We start from the raw sequence: 24,942 nt of genomic DNA, 5'->3' as shown, positions 1-24,942 counted from the left end.
GTGCATAGGAAAGCAAATCCTGGCAAAAGAGTGAGGCAGGTTACTCTGAGTGGCAAGATTTTGAACTTCTGCAGGTAAAGGTATGGGAGCCCTTTATGAGCTCTGACTCTTGTAATGTTTTTTCCTTGAAGAGAACCTAGTTGCCTACACCAACCTAGGAGGCAGGTGCCCAAATGTTTATTAATGTAATGCTGAGAGTACTGATGCCTCTGTCTCTCTTGGCCTGGTTGCTGTCCTGAACAAATTTCAACTTTAAGTTAGTACCAAACCTCAGCGTGAGAATCAACAATCAAGGGTTGTGAATTCTTGTTACTGTTGACCTTGTTGCAGTGTTTGAAGTTGTTATTGTGATAAAGACTAATGTTTCTCATCCTTGCTTGGTAACTGTTTCATCTTGTACTCCGTGTTTTCTGTCTTGAAGTCTTTCTGTTCTGTTCCATCTCCCAATCCCTACTGACTATAAGACACTCTTGGCAGAATATACTCTCCCGTTAACGAAGGTGGAAGAGTTGCAGTTTTATTGTATGGATTTTTCCCTTCCCCTTTTTTCTCTGTATCGAAAAATACAGTCTCACTAGTGCTTTGTTTTCATGACAGGAAAGATGAGTAGCACCTGTGTGTTGACCAGTCATTGTCCCTTGTTGTATGTCAGTTACCTCTGACAGGCTGTTGCTCGGAGAACCTGTAGCCTAAATAAGTATTACTGTGTCAAGTACCAGCACATTAATTTCTTTTGGTTAACTACAAGCATAACTCAGAGTTTCTTGAATTATTAATTATTTAGTCTTGCATTCAATATTCCTCCTAATGAACAAGCATGGAAAATGTGATTTTTCTTTTTTGTTAATGAAAAGTTTATCTTGCACTCTTCAAAAGCTTTATAAGTTCCTATATCCTGGTGATACAGTTCAACGGTTACAGTGGTAGTGCTGGGTTGGCATTTGGACTTGATGGTCTTTAAAGGTCTCTTCCAACTTTGATGATTCTGTAAGTCACAATCCTGCTGCTTTAAAACAGGAATGAGATATCATTTAAATCCACTCAAAAGTCACATTTTTGATCCCTGTGAGCTTGTTAAAATCAAACTGTGCTTCTCAAAAAATATTAGTTCCATGTTTTTCTGCCACAGCTAGGCTGAGCAGTAAAATATGTCCTTACATTCTGTTACTATTAATGCACGACATTTTTTCTTCTTGGCAAGACACGTGGTTTTGTTTCCTATGCATCTGGTGATTTTGGCCTTCTCTAGCATTTTGCTAAGCACCTTTTCAACACATTAATTTGTTGGATGCATGTCATTAAGTATTGTGTTTAGAGAAATAAGTTATTGTTGAAGTATGAACATAATTAAATATTTATGCTTTCATTTATAGCAGAAGCAGTTGGTATTTAGTAATGTGGTGTTGCTGTTATTTGTAGAAGTCTGTTGAGCAAACAGTCTTCCTCGAAGAACAATGCGTGGAACCTTTGTGGTAACAAGAGTATACAACAAGGAGCATACAACAAAAAAATCTCAAAGGGAGGAAATAAGTTTGCCATAGTTTTAGGTCAGGAAGAAGTCAGGTGAGCAAATTGTGTTTACTTTAAGCAGGAAATTGGTGACAGCATTGTTCTTGGAAAGAACAGACAGAGAAGTAAGGGACAGAATCAAATCTCACAGAGCTCAACTTACAAGTGGAACAAAAGTTGAGAATGCTAAAGCAAATTGAAATGACATCAATTCTATTTTTTGTTAGATGGTTTCAGTGCTTTTTTTTTGTAATGGATTTTCTGTAGAGGTTTTGAAATCGGGAACATTTTTGTTGCAAAGAATTTTGAACTGTATATTGTGCAAGCAATTTTGTTGGAAACAAGATACAAAGTTTCACTTACCAGTATTTCTTACTAAAAAAAAAATACACATTTCTAAATTGGAAGTCTTGTATCAGGGGAAAAAAAAAAAAAAGAAAACATACAGATTTTGCTATATTTAGCTTTCTAGTGAAAAGTTAAAAATTTGTTAGCTCTAATACTATAGAATTATACATATGTATACACACAAATGTGTGTGTATATGGTTTGCTGAATCTTGTTTGTAAAATAAGTCACAAACATGTACACACCATACTCCCAAATTAAGAAGAAATCTATAGCATTTGACAGTTAATTTTGCAGGAAGCTTTACACTTGACCTCTGACATTTTGAAATAATAAACTGGCTTGTTTTCCAGATGCAAGTCTGCTTACTATAATCACAACCTTGTTCACGTGCTGTGACCTCATGAATTAATCCCTGTTACTGACAATGCCAAAGATCATTCATTACCTGTTGCATAAAGGATGTTGAGAAATAATGCTTTATCATGCTTTCTAGCTATAAAATAAACTGAATTGTCTTTATGCTTTAGATGATTTTTCTGAAGTTAATAAGCAAGGTTTACCTTTCAATATTCATATTAGAATGGCTTGCAGTACATTTCCTGTCTTCTTTCTATTGAAATTTACAAGGAAAATGTTGTAGTATTTGGTCTTCTGTAGAAGAAGTTGTACTTTTTCCCCAGGCTGTCAGTTCTGTTATTTTTCTGCATAATGATTGTGTATTTCCATGTAAAAAATGCATATATATGTTTTAAAAGGTTTTCTAGGTAAATTCTGAGGTTACACCAGCTATCAGATAATTCTAGAGCCTGTATTTTCAGGCATTTCTGAGCTTCAGTCCCAGCAGTGAAAAAATCCAAATTGAAACATGCCAAGGTATTGAGGATGTTTGAAGTACTGAAACAGTAAAGCATAGATAGCAGAAAACATGTTTTTCTGCTTTACATGTAAAACAGCTTAGAGGCAAAAAACCTTGTAATGAGCAAGGTCAATACTAGATCTGAATGTGGTAGTCAGGACCTAGATCTTCATGTTTGTGGCCGTTCTGTCATGCTGGACTTCTTTTCATAAAGAAGGCCCGTGTTGCTGGGGCAGAAGCTCTGAGCCATTGGGGTTTGCCTACTGTTAATTTTATTTTGCATGTTCTGTGGAAGGTGCATTGTACATCTCTGAAATTGGATTGAGTGCCAGCTAATGCTATTAATATTTGAGCTGAATTTGAGTCTGTCACTAGAAGCTCTAATAGATGTGTTCCCAGCCTTCTGATATAAATGTGTAAAAGCTGATGGAGTTTAGCTAGAATGATGAATTTTCATGGCCAGTCAGTATAGTTTGCCCTTTTCAGGTACGAGAGGAATTAACAACAACGTTTTTGAAAACCAACCAGCCATGCTATTGGCAGGGTAGGGAAAGCCTCTTATGACTTTGGCTCCAAGTTGATGGATCTTTTTTTTCCTGAATGTTTATGCTATATTTAAGGGGTAGACTTAGGTTTTACTTGTAGATTTTAGTTGTTCTAGTTGTAGCAAATTTGAAAGCAGCATGTACGGGATTTAATGATTACAAAACACTAGTACAAGAATTTCTAACTAAACATGACAAGTAAATGGTAAGAGAAGAGGAGTGAACAAAAACTGTTCTGTACAAAACACTGTCAAAAATTGTTTAAGTAGCATTGGTGATGGTTCAAGCTAAATCAGAAAATAGTTTTCTGATTTGTTTTGATGTAACCCTTCAAGTCTACCCATTGAAGTTACTAAAGATGATCATTAGATTTGGGTTTTTTCCAATGTTTTATTTTGGAAACAGAGTCTTGCCATTTTAGGTTTGTGTCAGTGTTTTTAGCAGCTTCTCACATGTCAGCATTGTTCTGTTACTGAAATGCCACGTGGGGAGCGGGAGGTAAGAGGAGCATGAAGCCTTTGAGCTGCAACATAAACAAAAGCAAATCTTGAAACTGAATTTGTTAATGGTGCTATACTTGTATGTTTAATGGGGACTCTTTCGTAAGATATTCCGGCACTATAGTGGTGAAGGAGCAATGCCAGCACTCTCAGGGAGGGTTGCAGCCTGTGGAGCTCAGGTGGAGCTGTGCTGACTGGGGCAGCCCTGTCGCTCTCTTCCTCCATGACAGGGAGCAGAAGAGCCCTTCTTCAGCAAAAATTGTGCCTCTCATCTGATACCAGATGTGTCAGTTGGTTACTCTGCAGGCAGAGCATGCTTCTGGGCCTGTTGGGACAAAGCTGCTGGAAGCTGCTCAGCTTTCCATCCTTCCATGCCTCTTTCTGGAAGGAAATGGTCTGGGGGGCCAAGGAGGGTTACCAGGTGAGATGTTGCCTCCCTGGGAAACCAGGCCTGTGAGTAGAGAGCAGAGTTTGTCCTGTGGAGCAGAGAGGAGGTTAGACTGAGCTGCTGCTTGGGCTCTGGGGTTGTGTCCCTCCATGGAACAAGTGGAGCAGGGGTAGGGTGTTACTGTCCAGCTTTTGAGGCAAATCAAATAAAGGAATAGAGGGTGAAAATATTGCCTCAGGAATGGCTGCGAGAGGGGGCAGTTTCTTTCACCCTCCTACTGAGACCTCTTTGCTTTGCTGTGCCAAGGCTGTGGCTTAGGGAGGCTGAGGGGACAACTGGCCAGGGAGCTGCTGTGTTGTGCTGCTGCGCGCTTCCCTTCCCTGCGCTTGATGGCCCTGCTATTTGTGGACCTGTGCTTTGAAACCGGATAAGGAAGTGATCTGATCAAGCCCTGCAAAAATAGATTATTCTAAAATGGTAACTAATTAATTTTAAAATGCTGTCCCACGAGCACTGTGTTGGCAGTGTTGAGGGGGCGATTATTTGAGGCTGTGAAGATGTGAATGAGCACCTGAGGCAGAAATTTCTGAAGCTGTTTCTAGTGTGGAAGACTTCGTGTAGTTTCACGGGCAAAGTTGGCTTAAATTCTTGCTATGCCCTCACTCACCTCTTCAGGGTTAGATGTTAATATAGGCATTCTCTGAGATGGATTAGTGCAGCTGTTTGTGGGACCATGCTATATTTAAATCAGCGAAATGTTGCTGTTTAAATTAAAAATGCAAAAAAATATCCAACCACCCCCCAACCACCAATAACTCGCAGTTACCTCCAAAATAGCTGTAAAAGTTTTGTTTGGTGCTGTGGGGCTTTTTGGCTCCCACAACTGCCAGCACAATTGCAGAGATGGCTATTTGTGGCATGGGTGCAAGGAAATCTGCAAGGGTAGCAAAAGGATATAATTTAAAGACTTTGCTACTGATATATAAGGTGCTGTTTTCTCAGGTTGCTTACTGACATCCAGTCTTCTTATAGTGTGCATGCTAAGATCTGCTCAGTTTGTTCAAGCTACCATCACAGCTGTCCACCAGTGCTGATCAGTGTTATCTTTACTTGACACTTGTTTCTTCAAAGACTTCTTTGCCTGAGCATTTGTAAATAAAAAAGCACACACAGTACTCTGCATACTGTGTTTAGTCCCTTCTCTTCTAAACAGCTAAAAAAAGCAGGCAGTGATTAAATTTTTTTTTTTCCTTGGGAGTGTGGGTTGGTTGGTTTTATTTGTTTGTGGGGTTTTTGTTTGTTTTTGTAGTTGTTATTCTGTTTGTTTGCTTGGGTGTGGTTTTTTGGGGTTTGTTTGTTTGTTTTCTTTTAGGTGAGATCTGTTTTGCTCCCAGCTTCTGTGCTAGAAAAAAGTGTGGGACCTTAAGGACAGAGCATTAAAATTTTGAGTTTGACTGGTTTGGGTAGGAGCTAAGTAGACTTAGAAGTTTGGATATGTTTCAGCTTAGTGCACTTAGATTTGGAGGTGTACAAGACATAAGCTGCTGGAGGTGCCACCTGAGGTTGCAGAGAAAAGTATCTCTTCCTCACCTGGTCAGTGTGAAGATAAGTGAGCATCAAGAGAGCTTGAAACCTTTGGCCAAACTGACATGTAGGTGTTTGTTTGCTACAAAATGTTTTTGAAAAGCTTTAATGCACATTCTGAGATACTTTTTATGACCTCATGAGGTCATTGCTTGCAGTGGCAGTCTGCTAAATTGTCCTTCAACTTTGCACTTGTATCATTCAACCAGAACTAAATTTCACTTTGTACTAGAATAACATGGATTTGATTGTAAAATGAACGCGTGTTCTGTGTAGCAGAAAAGTTCTCGACAGGGTCTTAGAAAAAGGGGTCAGTTGAAGAGAGGGTAGACTGTCAGAAAATCATTAACAAAGTAAGATCAAAATAAGAATATATGACTTTTCTCGTGTATGTATTGAATAAAGACAGTGTGCAGATGTTATGAGAAGTTAAAAACAAAGTTTTATATTTCCAGATTTTAGGCTTGAGGATTTTTTTTTGTGCTGAAGATCACAAGAATTAGAGAATTAAACTTTTAACTTTAATTTATGTGTTATAATGCTTACCTCGATTTGTTTTGTTAAAATGGTAGGAAACTGGAAGCCAAACCACAAGGAAATCAGCAATAGTGTGGCCAAGCAGGGCTAGGGAAGTGATTGTCCCTCTGTACTTAGCACAGCTGAGGCTGCATCTAGAATCTGTGTCAAGTTCTGAGCACCTCACGACAAGACAAACATTGAGGTGCTGGAGCGAGTCCAGAGGAGGGCAGTGGAGCTGCTGAAGGGTCTGGAGCACAAGTCCTGTGGGGAGCTGGGGGTGTTTATCCTGGAGAAAAGGAGGCTTAGGGAAGACCTTATCACTCTCTACAACTACCTGTAGCAAGATGGGGGTTGGTCTCTTCTCCCAGGTTAGAGGTGATAGAATGAGAGGAAATGGCTTTAAATTGTATGAGGAAAAGTTTAGATAGGAAAATTTCTTCACTCAAAGGGTTGTTAAACACTGAGAAAGGGTGCCTTAGGGCAGTGGTGAGATCACCATCCCTGAAAGTGTTTAAAGAAGTATGGAGTTGGCACTTGAGGACATGGTCTAGTGGTGGAGATAGCCGTGTAAGGTTGAACGTGGTGATTTTAGAGGTATTCTCCAACTTTAAGGATTCTGTGATTCTATGAAAAAAGTGAGGTCAAGAATTATGTTTTTAAAGATGTAGTTGCCATCCTCAAATCAGCAGCCTTTGTGTTGGGTTATTAACATTAGGTGTTGAAAAATAAAATAGTTTTTGATACAGTACTCCTGTGTGTTTCTGAAAGAATTAACAATTGTAAGAAAGTCCTATTGGAGTCACTGTTTTTCTGTGTTGGCTGATCCAGCCTATCACCACCAATGCTATTACTGTAGGAACTACCAAGGAAGTGGTTTTGTGACCACTGATCCTGGATCAGATTTGCTATCAGATTATCCCCTAATGTAGCTTCGATCAGGCAGCCAAGCTATCACATTTCTTAAGTTAATAAGAGTATACAATATATCATTTGCTCTAACTTAATGCCAACTGTGGGAGGAAATAGAGGAACTATTTGGCATAAAGCCTCCCAATACAAAATCAACCTGTCAAATCTAAACAGTATTTACTGTCTTGTCAAAGAATGACCTCAGAGCAGGTATTGGTAGAATGACTCAACTCTGTAAATTGTGCTGTTTTATTTACGGAGGACAATAATACAGAATTATTACCTATTAAAAATAATTTACTGATCTTATACCGTTAGATTTATTTTTCAGTTCTCTTGAACCAAAGGTCTGTTTTTTGGAAACAAGTTTGCTTGTGGTGGGAGAGACGCTGCAAGTTTCTTTTGGAGACTTTTGATTCATAAAGTATGGTAGAATAATGACATTGACAGTCATTGCAGACATTTTAATGCCAAATTAATCCCTCCATATGAAATTATTTTTCATTTAATGACATTGTTGGGACATAGAATTCGAAGAGAGCTTTTTTTCTTTTATGTAAGTGGGAAAATGAAGTATGTTTTAAGTACACTTGGACCCTTAATGTTTTATAAGAACCTATTCCATTGGACAGAATCGAATTATTTTAGCAATCTTCCCTCTCCTGCTTTAGTAATTCTTATGTGATACATCCTTCATAAATTCAGTAGTTTATAAGAAGGTGAATGTATTAGGCTATGCAACTTGGTTTTTAAAGTCAAAATACTACAGCCTGCAAATTATTGGGGTTTTTTTCCATTTACTGTAAGATCCTTAGTATGCTTTTTGTGTAAAGTTCCAAAAGACTTTGATTGTTTAGTATAAGCACTTCATTTTTCTTTTTCCCCTATAATACGCTTCTGAATAGGTCAGGAGAAGATAGATTTTGAGTTCATTAATGGAAAATGATAAGCAAAACAAGTAATTAGTTCACTGATTTTATTTCTACATTTGCAGATGTATTTCTAGATACATTACTGCTGCTGTAGTTAGAGGTATCAATTTTCACCACTGTTGTTGAGGTAGCTCAGCTTTACTGCTGATTTGCGTGGTCCACTCTCCTTGGTTCTTGGCATGAGTGTGTGGAAGTTCATTTTTCTCACTCAGCCAGTGTGTGGGATCAAAGTGGGACAAGGTGGTTGGCATAATGTAGTAGCACATATTCTGAACTGCTGTTGCTTATCATCAAAATGCTCCATTTTAGCTATTTCTGACTCAAAAGCAGTCACATTTGTGCCAGTTATTTCATACTCCTTTAATATTTTTTTTAAAATGTGGGTTTTATTTTTAAGGGAGGTCTTTGTAAAAGGCAAATAAAACATTCAGTTTTGTTTGTGTTCTGTTTCCATTTCTCTGTGCAAATTACCGTTGAAACCATTGCTCAATTCACTTTAATGAGAAAGAGGAGAAGGGATCTCGGAGATAATGCAGTTTTTGTTTTGTGTAAATTGGTGGCTGAAGAGAGAAAAAGTTGGTGTCAATACTGGGAGGAAAAATACAGAAATCTGTAAGCATGGGGTCTGTTTTGCAGCAGGAGTTTTTGTGGTGGAGTGAGAAGAACACATCGATAAGAAAGAGAGCTTTAAACTGTGCTCTCAGAACTTTTCCTGTTCAACTTTTTAATGAGGAAGCTTAGAAATAACATGTCATTTGTCAAACAGACAAAGACCAATGCTAGGATAGAAGGGAATAAGCCTAATAAGTGTTCAAGATGAATTATTGTATCACATGTATGATCTATTAATAGGGGAGAAGAAAAGAAATAAATGCAACATCTTAATGACTTCTGTGCTCAGTGGGAATAATCAAGTTGTCACCTCAAAGTAGTGAGTATGTTGTTTTTATCAGTGTGCTGCATAGGGGATGAGATATTGGTGCTAAATTTAAAGCAAAAAGTATGAAAACTTGAATGTTAATGCCTGATTAAGTTGGTTGTTTATCTAGCCCATTGAAATGTCATAGGTATCTTGCATTAGCTTTGTTAGAATCAAACCTTGTGGTTGGCTGGGAAGTAGTCTAGGCTTAGAGAACCAGGCCTGAAGAAAATTGTCATGGTTGAGTTTTGCCCTGAGCCCATGAAAATTAGATCGTTGTTTAACTATTTATATATATAGTTATTTACTTCACATAATTATTATACCTGTGAAGCTTAAAAAAAAATTAGTTAGGAAATCCTGAGTAAAGGAGTCTGTTCTGAAGTATTTTTCTAGTGGTGGTGATGTTTTTTCTTTTTAAACTGAGATTATGAATTGAATAAGGTATTGTAGATATTTCTGCATAAGGGTTTTGTTTGTTTGTTTGCTTGTTTTACGACATGGTGATTATGCAATCCAAAATTCAACTACCATTTCTTTTGTACACCCTCACCTTTTTAATTATGGAAAAGCAGGGTCTATTTCTAGTGCTGGGAAGCTCTAGTCTCAACCAGAACACTGTGATATTGAGTGCTGCACAGCTGTGAAAGGATTTCAAAGGACAGGGAAGTTATGCTTGCAGTAGTCCAGGCTCTCTGCAGGGAATGCAGAGAGAGAACTGAAATGATCAAAATAAAAGACTGATTCTTTACAGCATCATGCTGAACTAATACATGCAGTGAATTATGCTTTTTCAGCCTCATGATAACTAAAATAAAAGGATATTAGTTTGGATGAGTTTTGGCTGTATGGATAGATGGGACATATTTCTAATTGCATGCAGAAAAATTTGGCATGTCTTCTGTACAGTCTTTCCAGAGTCTGTGAGAACCCAGAGAAAACTAAATGAAAAACAGTGTCTAAGTTTCCAATCAGGTTGTTCTAGTGTGCACACTCAGAAAGTAGGCATTAGGAATACCCTTGCTGGTCAGGTCAAGAACTTTGTTATAACCACACTAAGTTTCAGCTGAAGGCAGTGTCCAAGAAGCAGCTAAAATTGGAATTGAAGGCAGTTCTCAGGTGGGGGGACAAACCTGTGAGTCATCAGCACAGAGATAGATGGTGGCTGAATTTGTGTTGGCAGGTGCTGGATCTCTGAGCATACAGGAGAAGAGGACTGGTAAAAAAGCTCAGGGATGGAGGTGTACAAGGCTCCTACAGCAACTCTGAAGAAAAATACTACTTGAACATTAAATGAATAGCTAGAAACAGATGGGAGCAAAATGAATGCCTGGTTTTATTTTCACTTGTAGATTCTTTAGTTTTACTTTTGATTTCCACTGAATATAAAATCCTAAATCTAAGGCTAGAAAAAGTTCAGTTCCTCAGAATTTTGTATGTTTTTTTTCTCTCTCTTTCAAAAAAAGAACTCAGGCCTCTTTAAAAGAGAACTGATATGACACAGGCTGTAATGCATTGTTAAACAAATGTAATAAATGTTGGTGCCATATTTATGTGGCATTATGGCATCAGGATTTGACTGAGTTATTACTGAAAATTGGTGGTATCAAAGATGTAATACTAACATGACATACACAAGTGAAATCGGTTTTAAAAAAATCCAGATAATTTTTTTTTATGTTCTACTTTCTCTGTTTTCCTCCCTCTGAAGCTAAGGCAAAAGCAGTTTAGTTTCACAGCTTGCCTGCACAAGCTGTGATAGATTTTGTGTTTGTATTTCTCTAAAATATACATAGAGAAAGATGCAAAGTTCCTATAAGAGGGTAGAACAACGTGTTCTTTTTTCTATGTCTTAGAAATCTAAAGGTCATCAGATTAAAAAAGAAAAAAGGAGATTTTGCACTTTTTCATTGTTTTTTAAGTACCCTAATGATTTCAGAGTGCAGGAGAGATGAACTGATTTTTAATAAACAGTTTTAAGATAGTGGTTTATCCAGAGCTCCAGGGAGAGTTTCACAATATTAGGTGGTGTTGACCTACCTGCAATGTTTGTTCTAAGAAAGTGGGTTCGTGGTCTAAGGCTCTTCTTGTCCCCTGAATTTTGGCTCCTGTGGAGAAGGGACCTAGGATTTACCAGGAGAATCTCATCAAACCTGTTCTTATAAGTTGTCTCCTCCCTGGTAGCTATGTAAGGCTGTGTGGGGGCTTGAGCTGTATTTGATGACTCAGGCCAGAATATCCTCCTACCTCTTCATGGCTGTGTCGCTACTGGTGAGCTGAGAGTCTCTCTGAAGACTGGGGAGGCTGTGGGGTGGCTGGGGGTGTACCAGAGTCCTCTGGGAGCTTAGAATTCCTTGGTGAAGAAAGGGATGGTTGGGCTGGACATAGCAATGTCAGCTTTGCCAGAGCACTGGCTTCATGAGAAGTTATGTTTTTTACTTTATTTTGTAAAAAACGCATATCAGACTGCTACACTTTAGGAGTGCTGAAAACTGCAGTGCAGGACCCAAGGTCAGATTAGAGAATGCTGGTAGGCAGTTCTTGTGTGATTGTTGCAGAGGTCATGATAAAGGTTGTTACTAGAATGCAGGAAAAGAGACTGAAGTACATAAGTACTAAAACATTCTAGAGATGTTGCTCTTAGTGAAACATTTGTTTGTTTGTTGTTTTTCAGTTCGAGCAGTATGTTTTTGACAGCAGAGAACTGGAAGACTGGTTGATTGACATACTAAAATGAAGTATTTACCAGTACAGGTAAGACATTCTTTGAACGTCTTTTTGCAGTTTTGTTTCTCAGTGTTGTTTTGCAGTTTCCAGTGCAAATAGCTAGATTAATGTCAGTGTTACACAATCATTTTTCTGAAAAGAAAATTTGTTTAGGAGGTTTCTGTATTTTTAGTTCACTCTCAAGTGCTCTGATGCAGCTGCTGTAAAGTAGCACTAAAATGATCGATTTAGAAAAAAAAAACCCCAGAAATAAAAGAAACTTCTTCTTTTTCCTTCAGACGAACCTTAAAAATGTTATCTTGTGATCAGCTTGGTATTGTGGCCTCAGAAAAGATTAATTTGGATAACTAAAGAAGTGGTGAGGTGATGTGGGGACAGCATGGACCAGCCAGGATATATAGAAGATTTTCCAACTTAGGAAAACAAGTAAGCCTTCAGAAGTATGAAGGAAAGGAAATGTTTGGCCCTCAGTGTAGGATAAAGTGGCTTTTACTGACGTTTTAACTACTGGAGATGTTTAGTCTCAGTGCTCTAAATACTTTCGAATATTGAAATGCTGTTTTGATTCTAAAAGTTTAGCTACCAAAAGTTTAGAACCCCCCTGTTATAATTTGTTTATTAAGGTATTGTCATTTATCATCAGACCTTCTGATAAGGGTTTATATGCTGCATTAAACTCCATTTCTCAAGTAGAGAGCTCCTCCTGAAGCATTCTTTTGTTTCTTAATGCAGTTTAATATCTTGGTTTCCAAATGCTAATGATGTGCTTTAAAATACAACAATAAACTCGTAAAGTATTAAAATGAGTTGTGGACTTTTGTTGCAGATGAAATTTGTGAAGTGCAGCTGTAAATTTGACAGGAATCTATACAACAAATACCTCTACATGAGTTCAAATTTTTTCCTGGCTTTTATATAATTAGTGTACAAGCTCAAGAAATTGTTCAAGTTGAGTTTCTCCTTTAAAATATTTATTCACTGCATAATACTTTCTATTACATAGTTCACAGAACTCTAACTGTTCTGTACTAACTGTTTTCCTTTGCACTGGTATGAGAGACTTTGGCAGAAAAGTAGTGATGTGGTTTTTGTCAGCCCAGGGCAGTGAATGTTCCCCTTCTTCCAGTTTAAGGTGCACGTGGAACAAGCTGATGCTCAACAAAGAAAAAGCTCTTTTCAGTGGTCAGCTGGGTACCTGTGGCAGCATGCAGCACTGCTTGCTGGACATGCTGTTCTGTGAACTGTGCCACAGTATTTCTTACTGGTTTTGCAGTTGGTACTGGAGGAAGGCACAGACACTGTTTTTCCAAATGCTGTTTGTAGTTGTGCAAGAGCTGTGTTACTGGATTAAAATGCACAGTGCTATGTCATGCGGGCCTGTGATTGCTGGACCCTGTGCTTGGTCTGCAGGGAAAAGTTGTCTGCCAGTCAATTTTTAGCAGACTGGCTGGGAGTGCTAAGTAAGCTTGATAGAGAAGGAAGGGAGGGAGTGGCCCCAGCTAGAGCCATATTATACACAGTAGGAATACCACAAGTTCACTAGACAACCCTTTTGGCAGTCATGCAGGATGTAGCTCTCTTAACTTTAGGGGTTTTTTTGTTGAATTAGCTCATGCATAAAATGAACCTTTGAGCTTACCTAATTGGACTGGTTCTGGATTGTTCTGGGTTTTCCTACTGGGGACTTGAGGGACCCTGATCATGGCCCAACAGCAACCACAGGAAACAGTCTTCCCTTCTTTTGATGGAGGCAAACTTCAGGGAGTTAGCACTGCCCATTGTGCTGGGAAGTCAGAGCCTTGTCGTGTCTTCCTCTCTTGAGAATTTTGTTTCATCAAAATGCAAGCTGAGTGAGACTGCCCCATGGTATCCTTACTTTACCCTTTTGCTTTTCCTTGAATTCTCTAAAGTGGCTTCCTTCTGAGGTACTGGTCAGTTTCATGCGTAGCACACAGGGTTTGTTGTCCAGCAGCCAAGAGTCACAGTGGGTCTAGGGTAGCTGGATCTCTCCTCTGTGGCAGGTCAGGTTTCATTTGCAGAAGATACACTTGCATTTTGGTAGGTGATGCCCATATGATAACACAGTATTGCAGCCCCAGAGAATTACAGTGCTGAACATTTTGATTCTAGCTTTAAAGACCACAGAGGACATCCCCATACAATACTGTATATAGACAAAACAGTGGAAGAGGGAATTGCTGCAAAGCCCTGTAGGCTGTCACTGCCAGTCTTAACACTACAAACTGTAGCAAAACTTGTGGCATTGTTCAATTAGTCTCTTGAAGCCCTTTGATTGAAATTCGAAGGATGACAAGATTTTTTAGACAAGCTGGGTTACTAGCATCATGTGGATGCTGTAGTTTTGATCTTGCAGTGAGGGCCCTTGGTCTGAGTTCTTCATTTTGTCCTAATGCAGCAAAATTCCTCTTCCCCTAGCTCCTGTTATGTCGATCATGTGTTCCTGTGTTTTTGTAAAGTGCATTCAGAGTCCCTGTATTGGCTGTTAAACCAAGGTCAGAATTAGCGTCTTGTTTAGAGTTTAAAATCTACACCTGTTACAGTGCTTGAAGTTCTTTCAGCTACTCTAGAGTGAGTACAGAAAGGGAAATCTTATCTTGAGTCATATTCTAAGACACTTTAGCTGGTAGGCTAGAGGTTGTGCCCCTAAAGGTAACTTTGTTTTCAGCTGACTAATACCTGCTGCAGTCATGACTTTTTTTGCCTCCTACTCTGTTTCAGTCTCAGTACTGCCTGCTACTTCACAAACACCCAAATGCATGTTCAAAATTTTAGAAACAAAAAACCCCATAATCTATTGAAGCTCCAGACAATGTCTACTGCTTCCACATCAGAGCCAGAAAAATTGACTAATGTTCAGGAAGTACAGCCTGCTCCAGTTTTGGTGTTGTGGTTTTTTTTGTTTTTTTTTTTTGTTTGCTTAGTCCTCAAACTAGACATTGCTTGCAGAAACTGGGGAGTTTGAAGACATGTGTTTGCAGAAAGTGTAGTCTGTTTCATTAATCTAGTTGATAGTGTTGAAGGAAAACCAGCAGAACTTAGTAAAATCTGTAGGTTTTTAATTTAGGTATCAGCAGGCAGTTGTAAATTAGCAGGAACTTGCTAGTCTGTGGCTAGCAAGATGACAGTTAGAATTATCACTTTACTACAAAAAATTGACTAAAAATAGGTGTGTTGACTTCCTTAACTCCTGCCTTCCCCTGGAATCTCTCAGTCTAAAGCCTTACATGACCTGTAAGTCAGACACTTTCTCTTTACTGTTTGGATACACTGTAATTCAGCTGTTGCTGTCCTCATGCCAGAGTTGAGGCTCTGCTGCCTGCACGGTCATTCTGCAGCAACAAGGGCTGGAAGCAACCCATGCTCTTTTTCTCCTTGTCAGAGAGTATTTTTCCCTCTCCAGCCAAGAACCAGAGCAGAGCTCCAGTATGTAGGTATCAGTAAGTCCCAGGATTGTATTATGCTGACAATGTGTTGTGATGCTTCCCTGATAACACTTGATTCCTTCACAAGAAAGGTAAAAGTTACTGTGAGCTAGATTTGGTACATCCTATATTCTTGTTTACCTCAGGGCCTGCATATTTAGGAAGCTGTGCAAAACTGTGTGTAAGCATTGTCCTTTTTAGAACCAGATGGGCATTACCCCCAGCTTGTGTTCTAAATAGTTTGTTTTCTCTTTGTTTTCAGTAACTAAGGTGCTGACAAGTTTTGACTTCTTCATCCTCATAAACATGAGTGAAGTTCAGGCTATGGTAGAATTCTCCGTGGAGCTCCACAAATTCTTCAATGTGGATTTGTTTCAAAGAGGGTAGGTAGCATGTTCTTTCAAACTTTACTCTGTTGGATGGCTAATGTTGGAAAGACCTTACTCTATCATGTAGTGTTGCTTCATGTGTTACTGACTATTTTTACAGTGATTTGATTCTGTGTTGGAAAGTCATATTCTTTCTAGGATTTAAAATTAAATATTAAAATATTTTTTCTTAAAACCTAAGTTGTAATACAGTATTTTTGTCTGATTGGGGATGAGGGAAAACCTGTAGATATGGAGAGTACATTATATTCTTATCCAGGCCTTCACCCTTGCATGTCTTAATTTCCGTAATCCCTTTTGTTTGAAATATGATAGGTGTTTCTCTTCAATACTTTAAAATGACCTTGCACCAATTAACCTACTTGTTTATCAGTTTGGCAGTGGAGAATTTCACCAGCCTCTCTCCTCTCTCCTTGATGTGCGTCCAGTTACACAGGACTCTATCCTCCTCTTTAGACTCTCCTGACTTCCTCTTACTCCTCCATATCTCTTCTCTGTAGAAGTCTTTTTCACATTCCTTTCATTTGATATTACATGTTTGTCCTAGATTACTTTCTGAGGTCCTTGTTTCCCATGGCTATGCAGGAAATAATCCGTTGTAGCTTATTTTGGGGCTATTAAAGATTATTTGTCCTTAAGTGTTGTGGTACATTAGCCTTCTGTCCTTCCTCAATTAGACTACAGTAAAAATGAATGTTAGAGTTTAGGCTGTGTTAGTGTTTGCAGAGATGGAACAAGGTGTGTCAGTGTTGATTTATGATAGCTGCTTTTTCCAAAACATTATGAGTAACTTTCCTCAGAAACATTTTAGTGATAAGAAAATACATTTGGTTTTTTTAGCCTTGTCTTAGTTCATGGTGGGTGTGTGAGAGAGTATTGTTTTCAGTACAGTTAGGGGTTTTTTTGACAGAAGTGGTGACCCATTATGTTTGCTACTATATGCAGTTGAAGTATGTACAATTGTCCCCTTTTTAGGGAAAATTGTAATTTCACTCTTCATTGGAAGAGGAGGATTAAGGGAGGCTTAAGAGGTCTGGGAAAACACTGAGAATATTCTAATTACTTCAACAAAAAAGCACAGTGTTTTGAACTTTAGCCTTTTCTAATCTCTGAAATCAGTGGGGAGGGAGAGGGTAGAACATGGCAGCACATTTACTCTAATAGAGAACCTGAAGAGAAGAAAGTGTTTTGGTTGTCTTATCCTTACAATTGAAATGGTTCCTCAGAAAGGTAGTTGAGAAGCAAAGCACAGCAATATAATTACTAGTGCTTTACCTGGCATATTTTTTAGCTTACTCTTGCAGTAAGCTAAAAAGCAGTAAATTCACCGGGCAGGTTCAGAGAAGTGGAATGCTGACATGATGAGAAAAGTGACATGAGGAGATACAAATTCTCTGGTTTCAAGCTGAACCTTTAACTCTGGGCACGTTCCTGTAGAAATTAATGTCAGGAAGAAGAGAGAACTTCCAGAATAATTTGACAAACTGAGAAATGTGTCTATTGCAATAAATTCAATTTGGGTAGGTTCCAGTATTTTTCTAGGAAGCTGTCTTTGTGTTTATTTGAGACAGGATGTAATACTTCTGTTGCTGGAGGAGCTCTTGGATAATGGATTTAATGAGCAGAAAAGAAAATCTTTAGTTTCATTGTTAGCCTCCTGTTTTTTAGCTACCACTGTGTTTAGCAAGATTTGTCTCACCAAAGTTAAGTACGGAATTGATTGTATTGTGTGCATTCAAGCCTTCCCAGCATGTCATGCTTGTCTTATGGAGCTAGAAACATCATGACCTTCTGAACTGTGTAGAATAAAATGTCAACTATTGCAAGTAATTACATCAGGTTCCTTCTTAAAACTTAGTAGATTTTTATCCAAAGTATTTGTTTGCAGAATGAGTCTAGATTCTCATTCATTTGATTACTGGAGATGTCACCATTCCCAGCCTAAATTTCTTTCTGGTCAGTTTTAGTTGTTTTTCTTTACAGCTTTGTCTTGTGTTTTGAATCACTCTAGCAGTCTGAAGGTTCACCCTTATGTACTTTAGATGTTAGTCTTTTGTCCCTTTTAATAAATATGAACTGCCATGAGTTTGGTCATTGGAATTTGTGGCACATTCCCCACCTCCCCTTCCTTTTTGGTTGAGTCCACATACTCTAATATCCAGTCAAACCTGTTTTACTTTCTTCCTGCTTTTATAACTATTTGAAGAAATCTGCCAACTCTTGCATCCAACTGTATCTATCATGTTTTCTTGCATCTGTATCTGTAGTGGCACTACAGTTGCCAAAAGCACTTATGGCTGTGTTTACACTAACACTTAAATTTGGTATTTAAGGAATGAGTTACTAAAAGCAGTGTTAATGTCCCTACATTTGTGTGGTTCCAGGATTACTTCAGACTAGATTTTAACCTCATCTTCTGGACCAGATGTTTTGTATCATGAGTGTTATTTGAAGTTGTTTGGATCAGTAGTTGGTTGAGACCTTTTTGTGTCCTCAGGGATTGAAGTGCATATTGTGACAGTTAGGTCAGAGTAGTTCTGCTTCTTTAGGAGACATCCAGGTCTATGACTGGAAAGCTCTCAGTGAACTGAGCCAGTGTGCAGCAAACTGGGGTTATTGGGGAAAGTGCCTCAAAACCACTGTGTTGATCTAAACCAGTCTAAATAATGCAGACTGAGCCAAAATTTCTCTTAGTATTTTACCCAAGATTATAATTATATGAAGGGTTATAACTATGTTGTTCTCCTTAGTGACCCTCTAAAGCAGACTATTTCCTTTATTTTTAGGTAACTGTTACTATTGCAAGAAGGGGTAACAAGACACTGCAGACCCTTCATTGTAATAGAATATTTGTCTTATGTATCTAATACGGCTATTTTGTTATGTTTTCTTATAACTGTGCCATTTGCTTTAAACCCAGCATGCTGCAGATGGCTCCACTGCTTTATTTTTATCTGTTATTGCATTCAAATAAGGCTTCACACATTTTTTTGTTTTGAGCTAGTGAGAACGATGATGATAGGAATTTTTTCCCAAACAGTGATTGACATGCGAGTATTGTGTGACAAAATGAATTAAATAAATGTATTTGTTTGGGACCTGTGAGAATGGTAGTCTGAGCCTGTGAAGTTTCAGGCTGTTTTGTTATCTTTGCTCATAAAAGTTCCAGTAAGGTGTGGGCTCTATAGTACTGATCTATAAAGACAAAGGAAACATAACATAGCTTGACTGGAGAAGTGGAGAGTGAGTTGAGTGGAAGATTGGTTGGATAATTCGGCTCAAAAAGTTGTGGTCAGTGATACTAAGTCCACCTTAAAGCTGACCAGTGGCACCTCCCATGGACTGAAACTGGATCAGTAGTCTCAGCAATCTTTGCATAGAGTCATAGAATGACTTGGGTTGGAAGGGGCATTAAAGATCATCCAGTACCAACCCTCCTGCCATGGGGGAGGCACTTTCCATTAGACCAGGTTAGAGCCCCATCCAACCTGGCCTTGAATACTTCCAGATATGGGGTGATAGCAGCTTCTCTGGGCAACCTGTTGCAGTGCCTCACCACTCTCTGACTAAAAGAATTTCTTCCTAATATCTCATCCAACCCTACCCTCCTTCAGCTTAAAGCTGTTTAAGTTCAGAGACTTTGCTGTAAGAAAAGGCTGCTTACCCCCTCATTTACATACATTTTGTATGTGTCAGCATACATATGTGTCCTGAACTGTGGTATGTGTTCAGAATGTCTGATTCCAGACAACTGGTTACTGAAAGTGCCTTAGTACTTTGTAGTGCTCAGCTGAAGCTCCCATGTTTCACCATGGGATGATGGATCCTGATGTCTGACTTGAGACAGTTACACCTTTTCTGTGGGCAGGGAGAAGAGTTTCCTGGTAACTCTCACTTGTGACAAGATGAGGTTTTCATTTCCCTGGAGCTGTGTATTGCTTTACATGTAAATGGCAAATCTAATGAGCTGAAGAGACTTAGCTAATAGTTTTTAGTTTAGCATAGTGCACACATTGCACAAGATCTGCTTTGAAAACAGCTTCATCTACATTTTCTTCATCTCTGTGCATTCTTATAATCCCAGTGTTAAGTTTTTACTTTGTCACTAACCTTTTATTACTTTGTCAGTAGTATGCATGCACATACAGCTGGCCAAAGCTGGATTTAGAATACTTTTAATAGTAATGTCTCTATGTGTTTTGTCGTTTTCTGTTGTGGGTTGTTGTTTGTTTGTTTGTTTGTTTGTTTGTGGGGTTTTTTGTTTTGTTTTGGGGTGTTTTTTTTGTTTTTTTGTTGGTTTTTTTTTGTTGTTGTTGGGTTTTTTTGTACCATTTTTATTTGTAAGGTACAATACATGAAGTTTCATTGTGGGTTTCAGTGTTTTCCTAGGTTTTTTTGGCAGTATAAATTTGTTTTTACATAAACTAAGAGGGGAGGAAGTAAAATAATTATTAACAGTAGCTCTTTATTGCATATTTACTGTTCAGTGTCTCTTAGTTTTCTATTATTTTACTTTGTTTTGGGTTAAAAGATTCTTATAAAACCACATGAAGAACTTACATTAGTAGTGTAAGTCTTCTTTAAAGTATTTTGGCTTTTAACTGTTGGGCCACAGATGGAAGAATAATACTAAATACCTTCCACAGGAGAGACTTTGGCAGATTCTAACCTAAAACATATTTTTGAAGATGTATCATATCTGAAAGGTTGTTGGTAAGATTGTAGCATAAGTTGCTTGTGAACCTAAATCCTATTTAAAGTCAAAGGAATTTAAGCTTCGGAGACTACTGAAAATATAGGCTTGATACTCGTCTGTTCCATAGATTTATGTTTTTCCATGTGTAGATGCTTACTGATGTGTCTGAGCAGCATTGACATTTTATGCTTCCATGCATGTGGTTGTGTAATGTAGCTTAAAAGAAAATAACACTGAACGAGAGTATGAAATTTAATGAATCTTATTATGATTACTCAGTAATGTCACGAGAAATAATGCAATATATGAAAAGTTGTGTTGTTTTCAGGATCCAGTGAGTTGCCTACATTAATTTTAAAATTTTTAAAAGGAAATTAAAATGTATGCTTCCAGCAGGACCACTTTTCTTCCTCTGGCCATATCAGAAATGACAAAGTTTTGTCCTTACATAAAGAAGTTGCCCTTGCTAATGGTTTGTGTTGCTAGTATATGATCAAATAACAAACTCTTGATGGACAAGGAATATTCAGGTTCACCTGTTTGGTTTTCTTTCTCATTCATACAGCTCAGACATACTTTTACTTTCAAGCTACGTTTCTGTATGACATATTTTTCTGGAAATAAATGTTGTGAATTGCCTTCTGACAGGATAGCTTATCTTTTGAAGTATTTTACTGTGATCTTTACTTAATGTAATGCATCTTTACAAAGAGAGAAGAAAGCTGTCAAATTTGTCTAACAGTTGTAAGATGAGCTCTGTTCTTCAGCTTGTGGTTTTACAGTAATACAAATAGCAATTATACAGATTTAAGATTTGGAGGGCTAGGCTGTAAACTCAAGGGAATAGTCTGTCTAGAAAAATTATGCAAATATTTTTGGTCATGGGGGTTTTTGTTGTTTTGATTTGGTTTTTTAAGTGGATCAGTTTCTGATTGTAGTTGGATCAGTGCACGCGCACACAGATTCTGCTTTCTCTAAGGCTAGAAAGGGTAAGACTGGGAATGAACAGTGGGAAAGTCTTATTTTAAATTGCCATTGCTACAGAAGTAGAAACTTAGAAACTCAATTATCCTCTTGACCCCTGCGATGCAGGATGTTTGCGACAACAGTGACATAGTCTGGTCCCAAAGAGCAGTTGCAATTTTAAAGACGGATTCTTGTCTTCTAAGATATGAAGTCTTATATTTGTTGAAAAGAGGGGTTAGAAAAGTAAGCAAAAAACTGAGCACTGTTTCCTTCGAGTTAGCTGAGAAATTAAGGTTTTTTGAAGCACACCGAGTGGAACTGAAGACATGGGGATGTTGTTCTGCTTGTCTTCTTCAGTTATCTGAAGTGCAGTGCCTGTATTAGGAGACTTCCAGCCGCACAGGGAAGCTTGTCTGGGGGTCACCTAGAGCCACTGTAAATTGGACTCCTATTTTTGAATCCTCCTCCCCACTCTTCTCCATGGTAATTCCTAGAAGACTGTACTCCAACTTAAGGAACTAAATGAGATCCCATGCTATGGTTTTTAGCTACAGATTCTGACCCATAAAGATGATTGTACAGATGCTTATTTCTTCAGTCATTATTCATAGAGGTACAGCTAAGAGTTGGTAGTTGTAGTGGTCCTGAGGGTGTGGTTGTTTTCCTGCATCTCCCCATATTCTAAAAATATTACTTCAACATTTTGGAATGTTCATGGGTACTCATTGCATCTTTTCGACTTCTCAGATGTGGGGTAAAAATTTCAAATCACCTAAATTTTATTCAGATTTTAACTCTTATGCTTAAGTAGTACTTATGAACATTTTAAAACAACTTATGCAATTGAAATTATGATTTTGCAATGGGAAACATTTTCACAACTCAGAATTAAAGATGTCTAATGAAATCCCATCTCCTTCAGGCATTCAATTTGGCAAAATTCCGTTTTCTAGGAACAAAAAGGTAAAGTGCTCAGATGCCTAGTTATACCATCTTGCTGCCTTTCTGGACCTGACAGTGCCATAGTAGGCACAGCTCTTTGGTGTGACAGTAATTAGCTGTCCTTTGAGACTGCTTTGGGGGGTTGGTGGTCTGTGTAATTCATTCTTTCTTTATGCAATTGAAGAAATAGGGGTCTTGTGTGTGTAAGACCAGGTACCATTTCACACTACAAAATAACAATTGTACCTCAGCATGCCTTGCCACGAAGTCTGTCAAGAGAAACATGATCAATGAATTTAGTTTAGTGAGGGAGTAAATGACAGAGTAAGACAGGAATGAGTATAAAAGGATTTTGTCTGGAGAAGACCCATTCTTTTATTCTATAGAACATATATCTATCAGCTGTGTATAATATGAAGGTGGAATGGGCATAGGTGTTAGCTGAAGGCTTCGCAATAATGATTTCCTGAGTATGCACCTTCTTTTTCTAAATTGAATTTTACTGAGTTCAGGACTCTGGAGTGGCATTTGACAGCAGTAACAGTTTTAACTTTGCATTGGATACATATTTAGTCACTAAATTTGCTACTTTTAGATTTTTTCAAGTGTTAGCACCTTTATGTGCAGAAGTTTGTAGGTTGTGCATACTGTTGCACTTCAAACCATCTCACACTGTGAGATGATGGCAACACCCAGAAAAATCTGTCACTCATAGGTGTTTTGCCTCATTTATGTATGCTTGGTTAGTACACATAATAGTTACAGAAGAAATATTGTTCTTAAAGTTAGTTTACCATCCATAGCTATCTGAGGGAGGGGAGAGAGAAAGATGCATATCCTGTGTTTTAAAGTCTTGACTGCCTCACCATACAGCAGAAATTTCTGGTATAGTGTCTTTTTGTGCCTGTTTTGCTGCACATACAAGCTGATAATACCTTTACATATACTTGTATCTGTAATTACGAACAGCACTTTCCTGGATCATGACATATTGCAGAGAACAAATAGCTTTGTTGGAACAGGGAACCAGGCTCAGTCCCACCACCAAATGTAGACTCAGACTTCCTGCCTCCACTTCAGTCAGGTGCTTGCTTCAAAATCTCTTCCTCTTTTGCTTCTTTTGTCTTCTGCCAATTACTGTACTCCACATAAAGTAACTCATCAGATTTTTGAATATTTTTTTTAACCTTATTTCACCCCACTACACTTATTCGCCCTTTCCCATATTCTGACTCACATTGGCCATGGGGGAAGAAGCTTAAAATATCTCCAAATACTTATGAGGCCCTCTAGACTGGACCATCATGTTCATGTTTATGCACACATAACTTCCTTTGTTGATTTGCAACGCTTTAAAAATTTGTCTCATATTTTTTCCAAAATATGTTGAATACCTTGGATTAAGTGATCAAGACCTCTGCTGCTAATCTTTTTCTATATTCATGTATTTTTACTGCAAGAAGTAGCATCCAAGCTATTGGAGGTGATCAGACTGGGGAGAAGAAAAAGAGGCATATTTTTCAGTAGTGCATGTTTCTTTGATGTGGATGGTTGTGCCTGAGCACTGGGGTTGGTTTTTTTTTTGGTGAGGGGAGAGGGTAAGAGAGTATACCTAGCATGGCCCACTGTTGATGCCATAGCCCAAATGTGGTGTGAAATACATTCTCATGTATGCATTTATAGTTGGCCTGAGCATGTATCTGCCAAAAGGTGTGATATGCATGGTCTTCTCGTGCTTTGTTTCCTCCCGCAGTCACATCAGTAAGGTGGGCTTGCTTTTGACAGCAGTGTAGTCAGAGAGTGGGTTAAGTTGGCAGAAACACAGAGCAAATGGTATAGATCTTACAGGTAGGGAGATCTGTTTGATAGCAGCTGCCTGAGCAGGGTGATCCTGCTTCTGGTGCTTCCTGTGTGTCTGTAGTCATGCTATTTTACCTTATGGTTGGTCAGCTCAAAATGAAAAACCAGCAGAAAAAAACCTGGCCAAACCAGAACCATTCTGCATTATATTTTTTAAACCTCCCTGGTCCATAGCAGCATCAGATATACTGTTAGTGGTGGTGCAGAAGGAGTATAAAGTACACAGGAGGAATGGGATGACTACTTCTGTCACCAACTAGTGTCTGGGTTGGTTTAACTGTAATCCTGGACTGTGTCCTGACAGAAATGTACATAAAAGTTCCAGCCTCCATGTTAGGAAGACATCTCTGGAACAGGAGATGCCATTATGTCAGTGTGATCTGCTCAATGAGAGCAGCCCAGAGATTAGTATGTTTTGAAACAAAACCTCTGTTTGAACTTCGGCATTCATCTCAGTTGACATCCATGCCCCTAGGATACAGAGTTATGACAGACGTCAGGTATGTCAATTCTAATTTCCCTAAGCCCTCATGGAGATACAGAGCTTGCCTGGCAATGCCAATTTGCGCTTTCCACCTCCCAAGCTGCTGGCAGCTTCATGCAGCTGCAGTGCCCTGCCCCATGGGTTGTGCTGACTGAGCTGCTGGATCTGACCAGTGTCCAGAACTGCTCTGCAAGCGGTGCAGAGCAATTGGTGTAATTGAGAAAGGCGTCAAATGTCTTGGAAGGGCACGTGCCTCCAGTGCCTGGGAGGACAGGACAGAGGAAAAGGGGAAAACAGAATTCCTTAAACTTCATTTCTTGCAGAAGTCTTTGTATTGTAGAAGTACAGTCTAAATTTCAAGACATTATTCTTGACATCCCCTTACTATAAAGAAGGATAGGGTTTCCCAGATACCAGCTAACT

The 24,942-nt window shown here is 38.6% G+C and overlaps 1 protein-coding gene across 2 annotated transcripts in view; it reads left to right on the top strand.

Moving 5' to 3' along the window:
* The first annotated feature begins 11,691 nt into the window (after window positions 1-11,691).
* Window positions 11,692-24,942, top strand: part of FAM135A (family with sequence similarity 135 member A) — a 66,258-nt gene continuing 53,007 nt past the window's right edge. For both annotated transcript variants that reach the window (XM_066179715.1, XM_066179714.1), the window contains exons 1-2: window positions 11,692-11,766; window positions 15,445-15,565. In XM_066179715.1, coding sequence (XP_066035812.1) covers window positions 15,489-15,565 — 77 coding nt within the window. In that variant the 5' untranslated portion in view covers window positions 11,692-11,766; window positions 15,445-15,488. The remainder of the gene's footprint in view (window positions 11,767-15,444; window positions 15,566-24,942) is intronic.

This window comes from Chamaea fasciata, unplaced genomic scaffold (assembly GCF_029207755.1).
Source record: "Chamaea fasciata isolate MVZ Bird 193981 ecotype frontalis unplaced genomic scaffold, bChaFas1.0.hap1 SCAF_3, whole genome shotgun sequence".
NCBI classification, from domain to species: domain Eukaryota; kingdom Metazoa; phylum Chordata; class Aves; order Passeriformes; family Sylviidae; genus Chamaea; species Chamaea fasciata.
The sequence above is the reverse complement of the archived record's forward strand: the minus strand, read 5'-3'. Positions and strand labels throughout refer to the sequence as shown.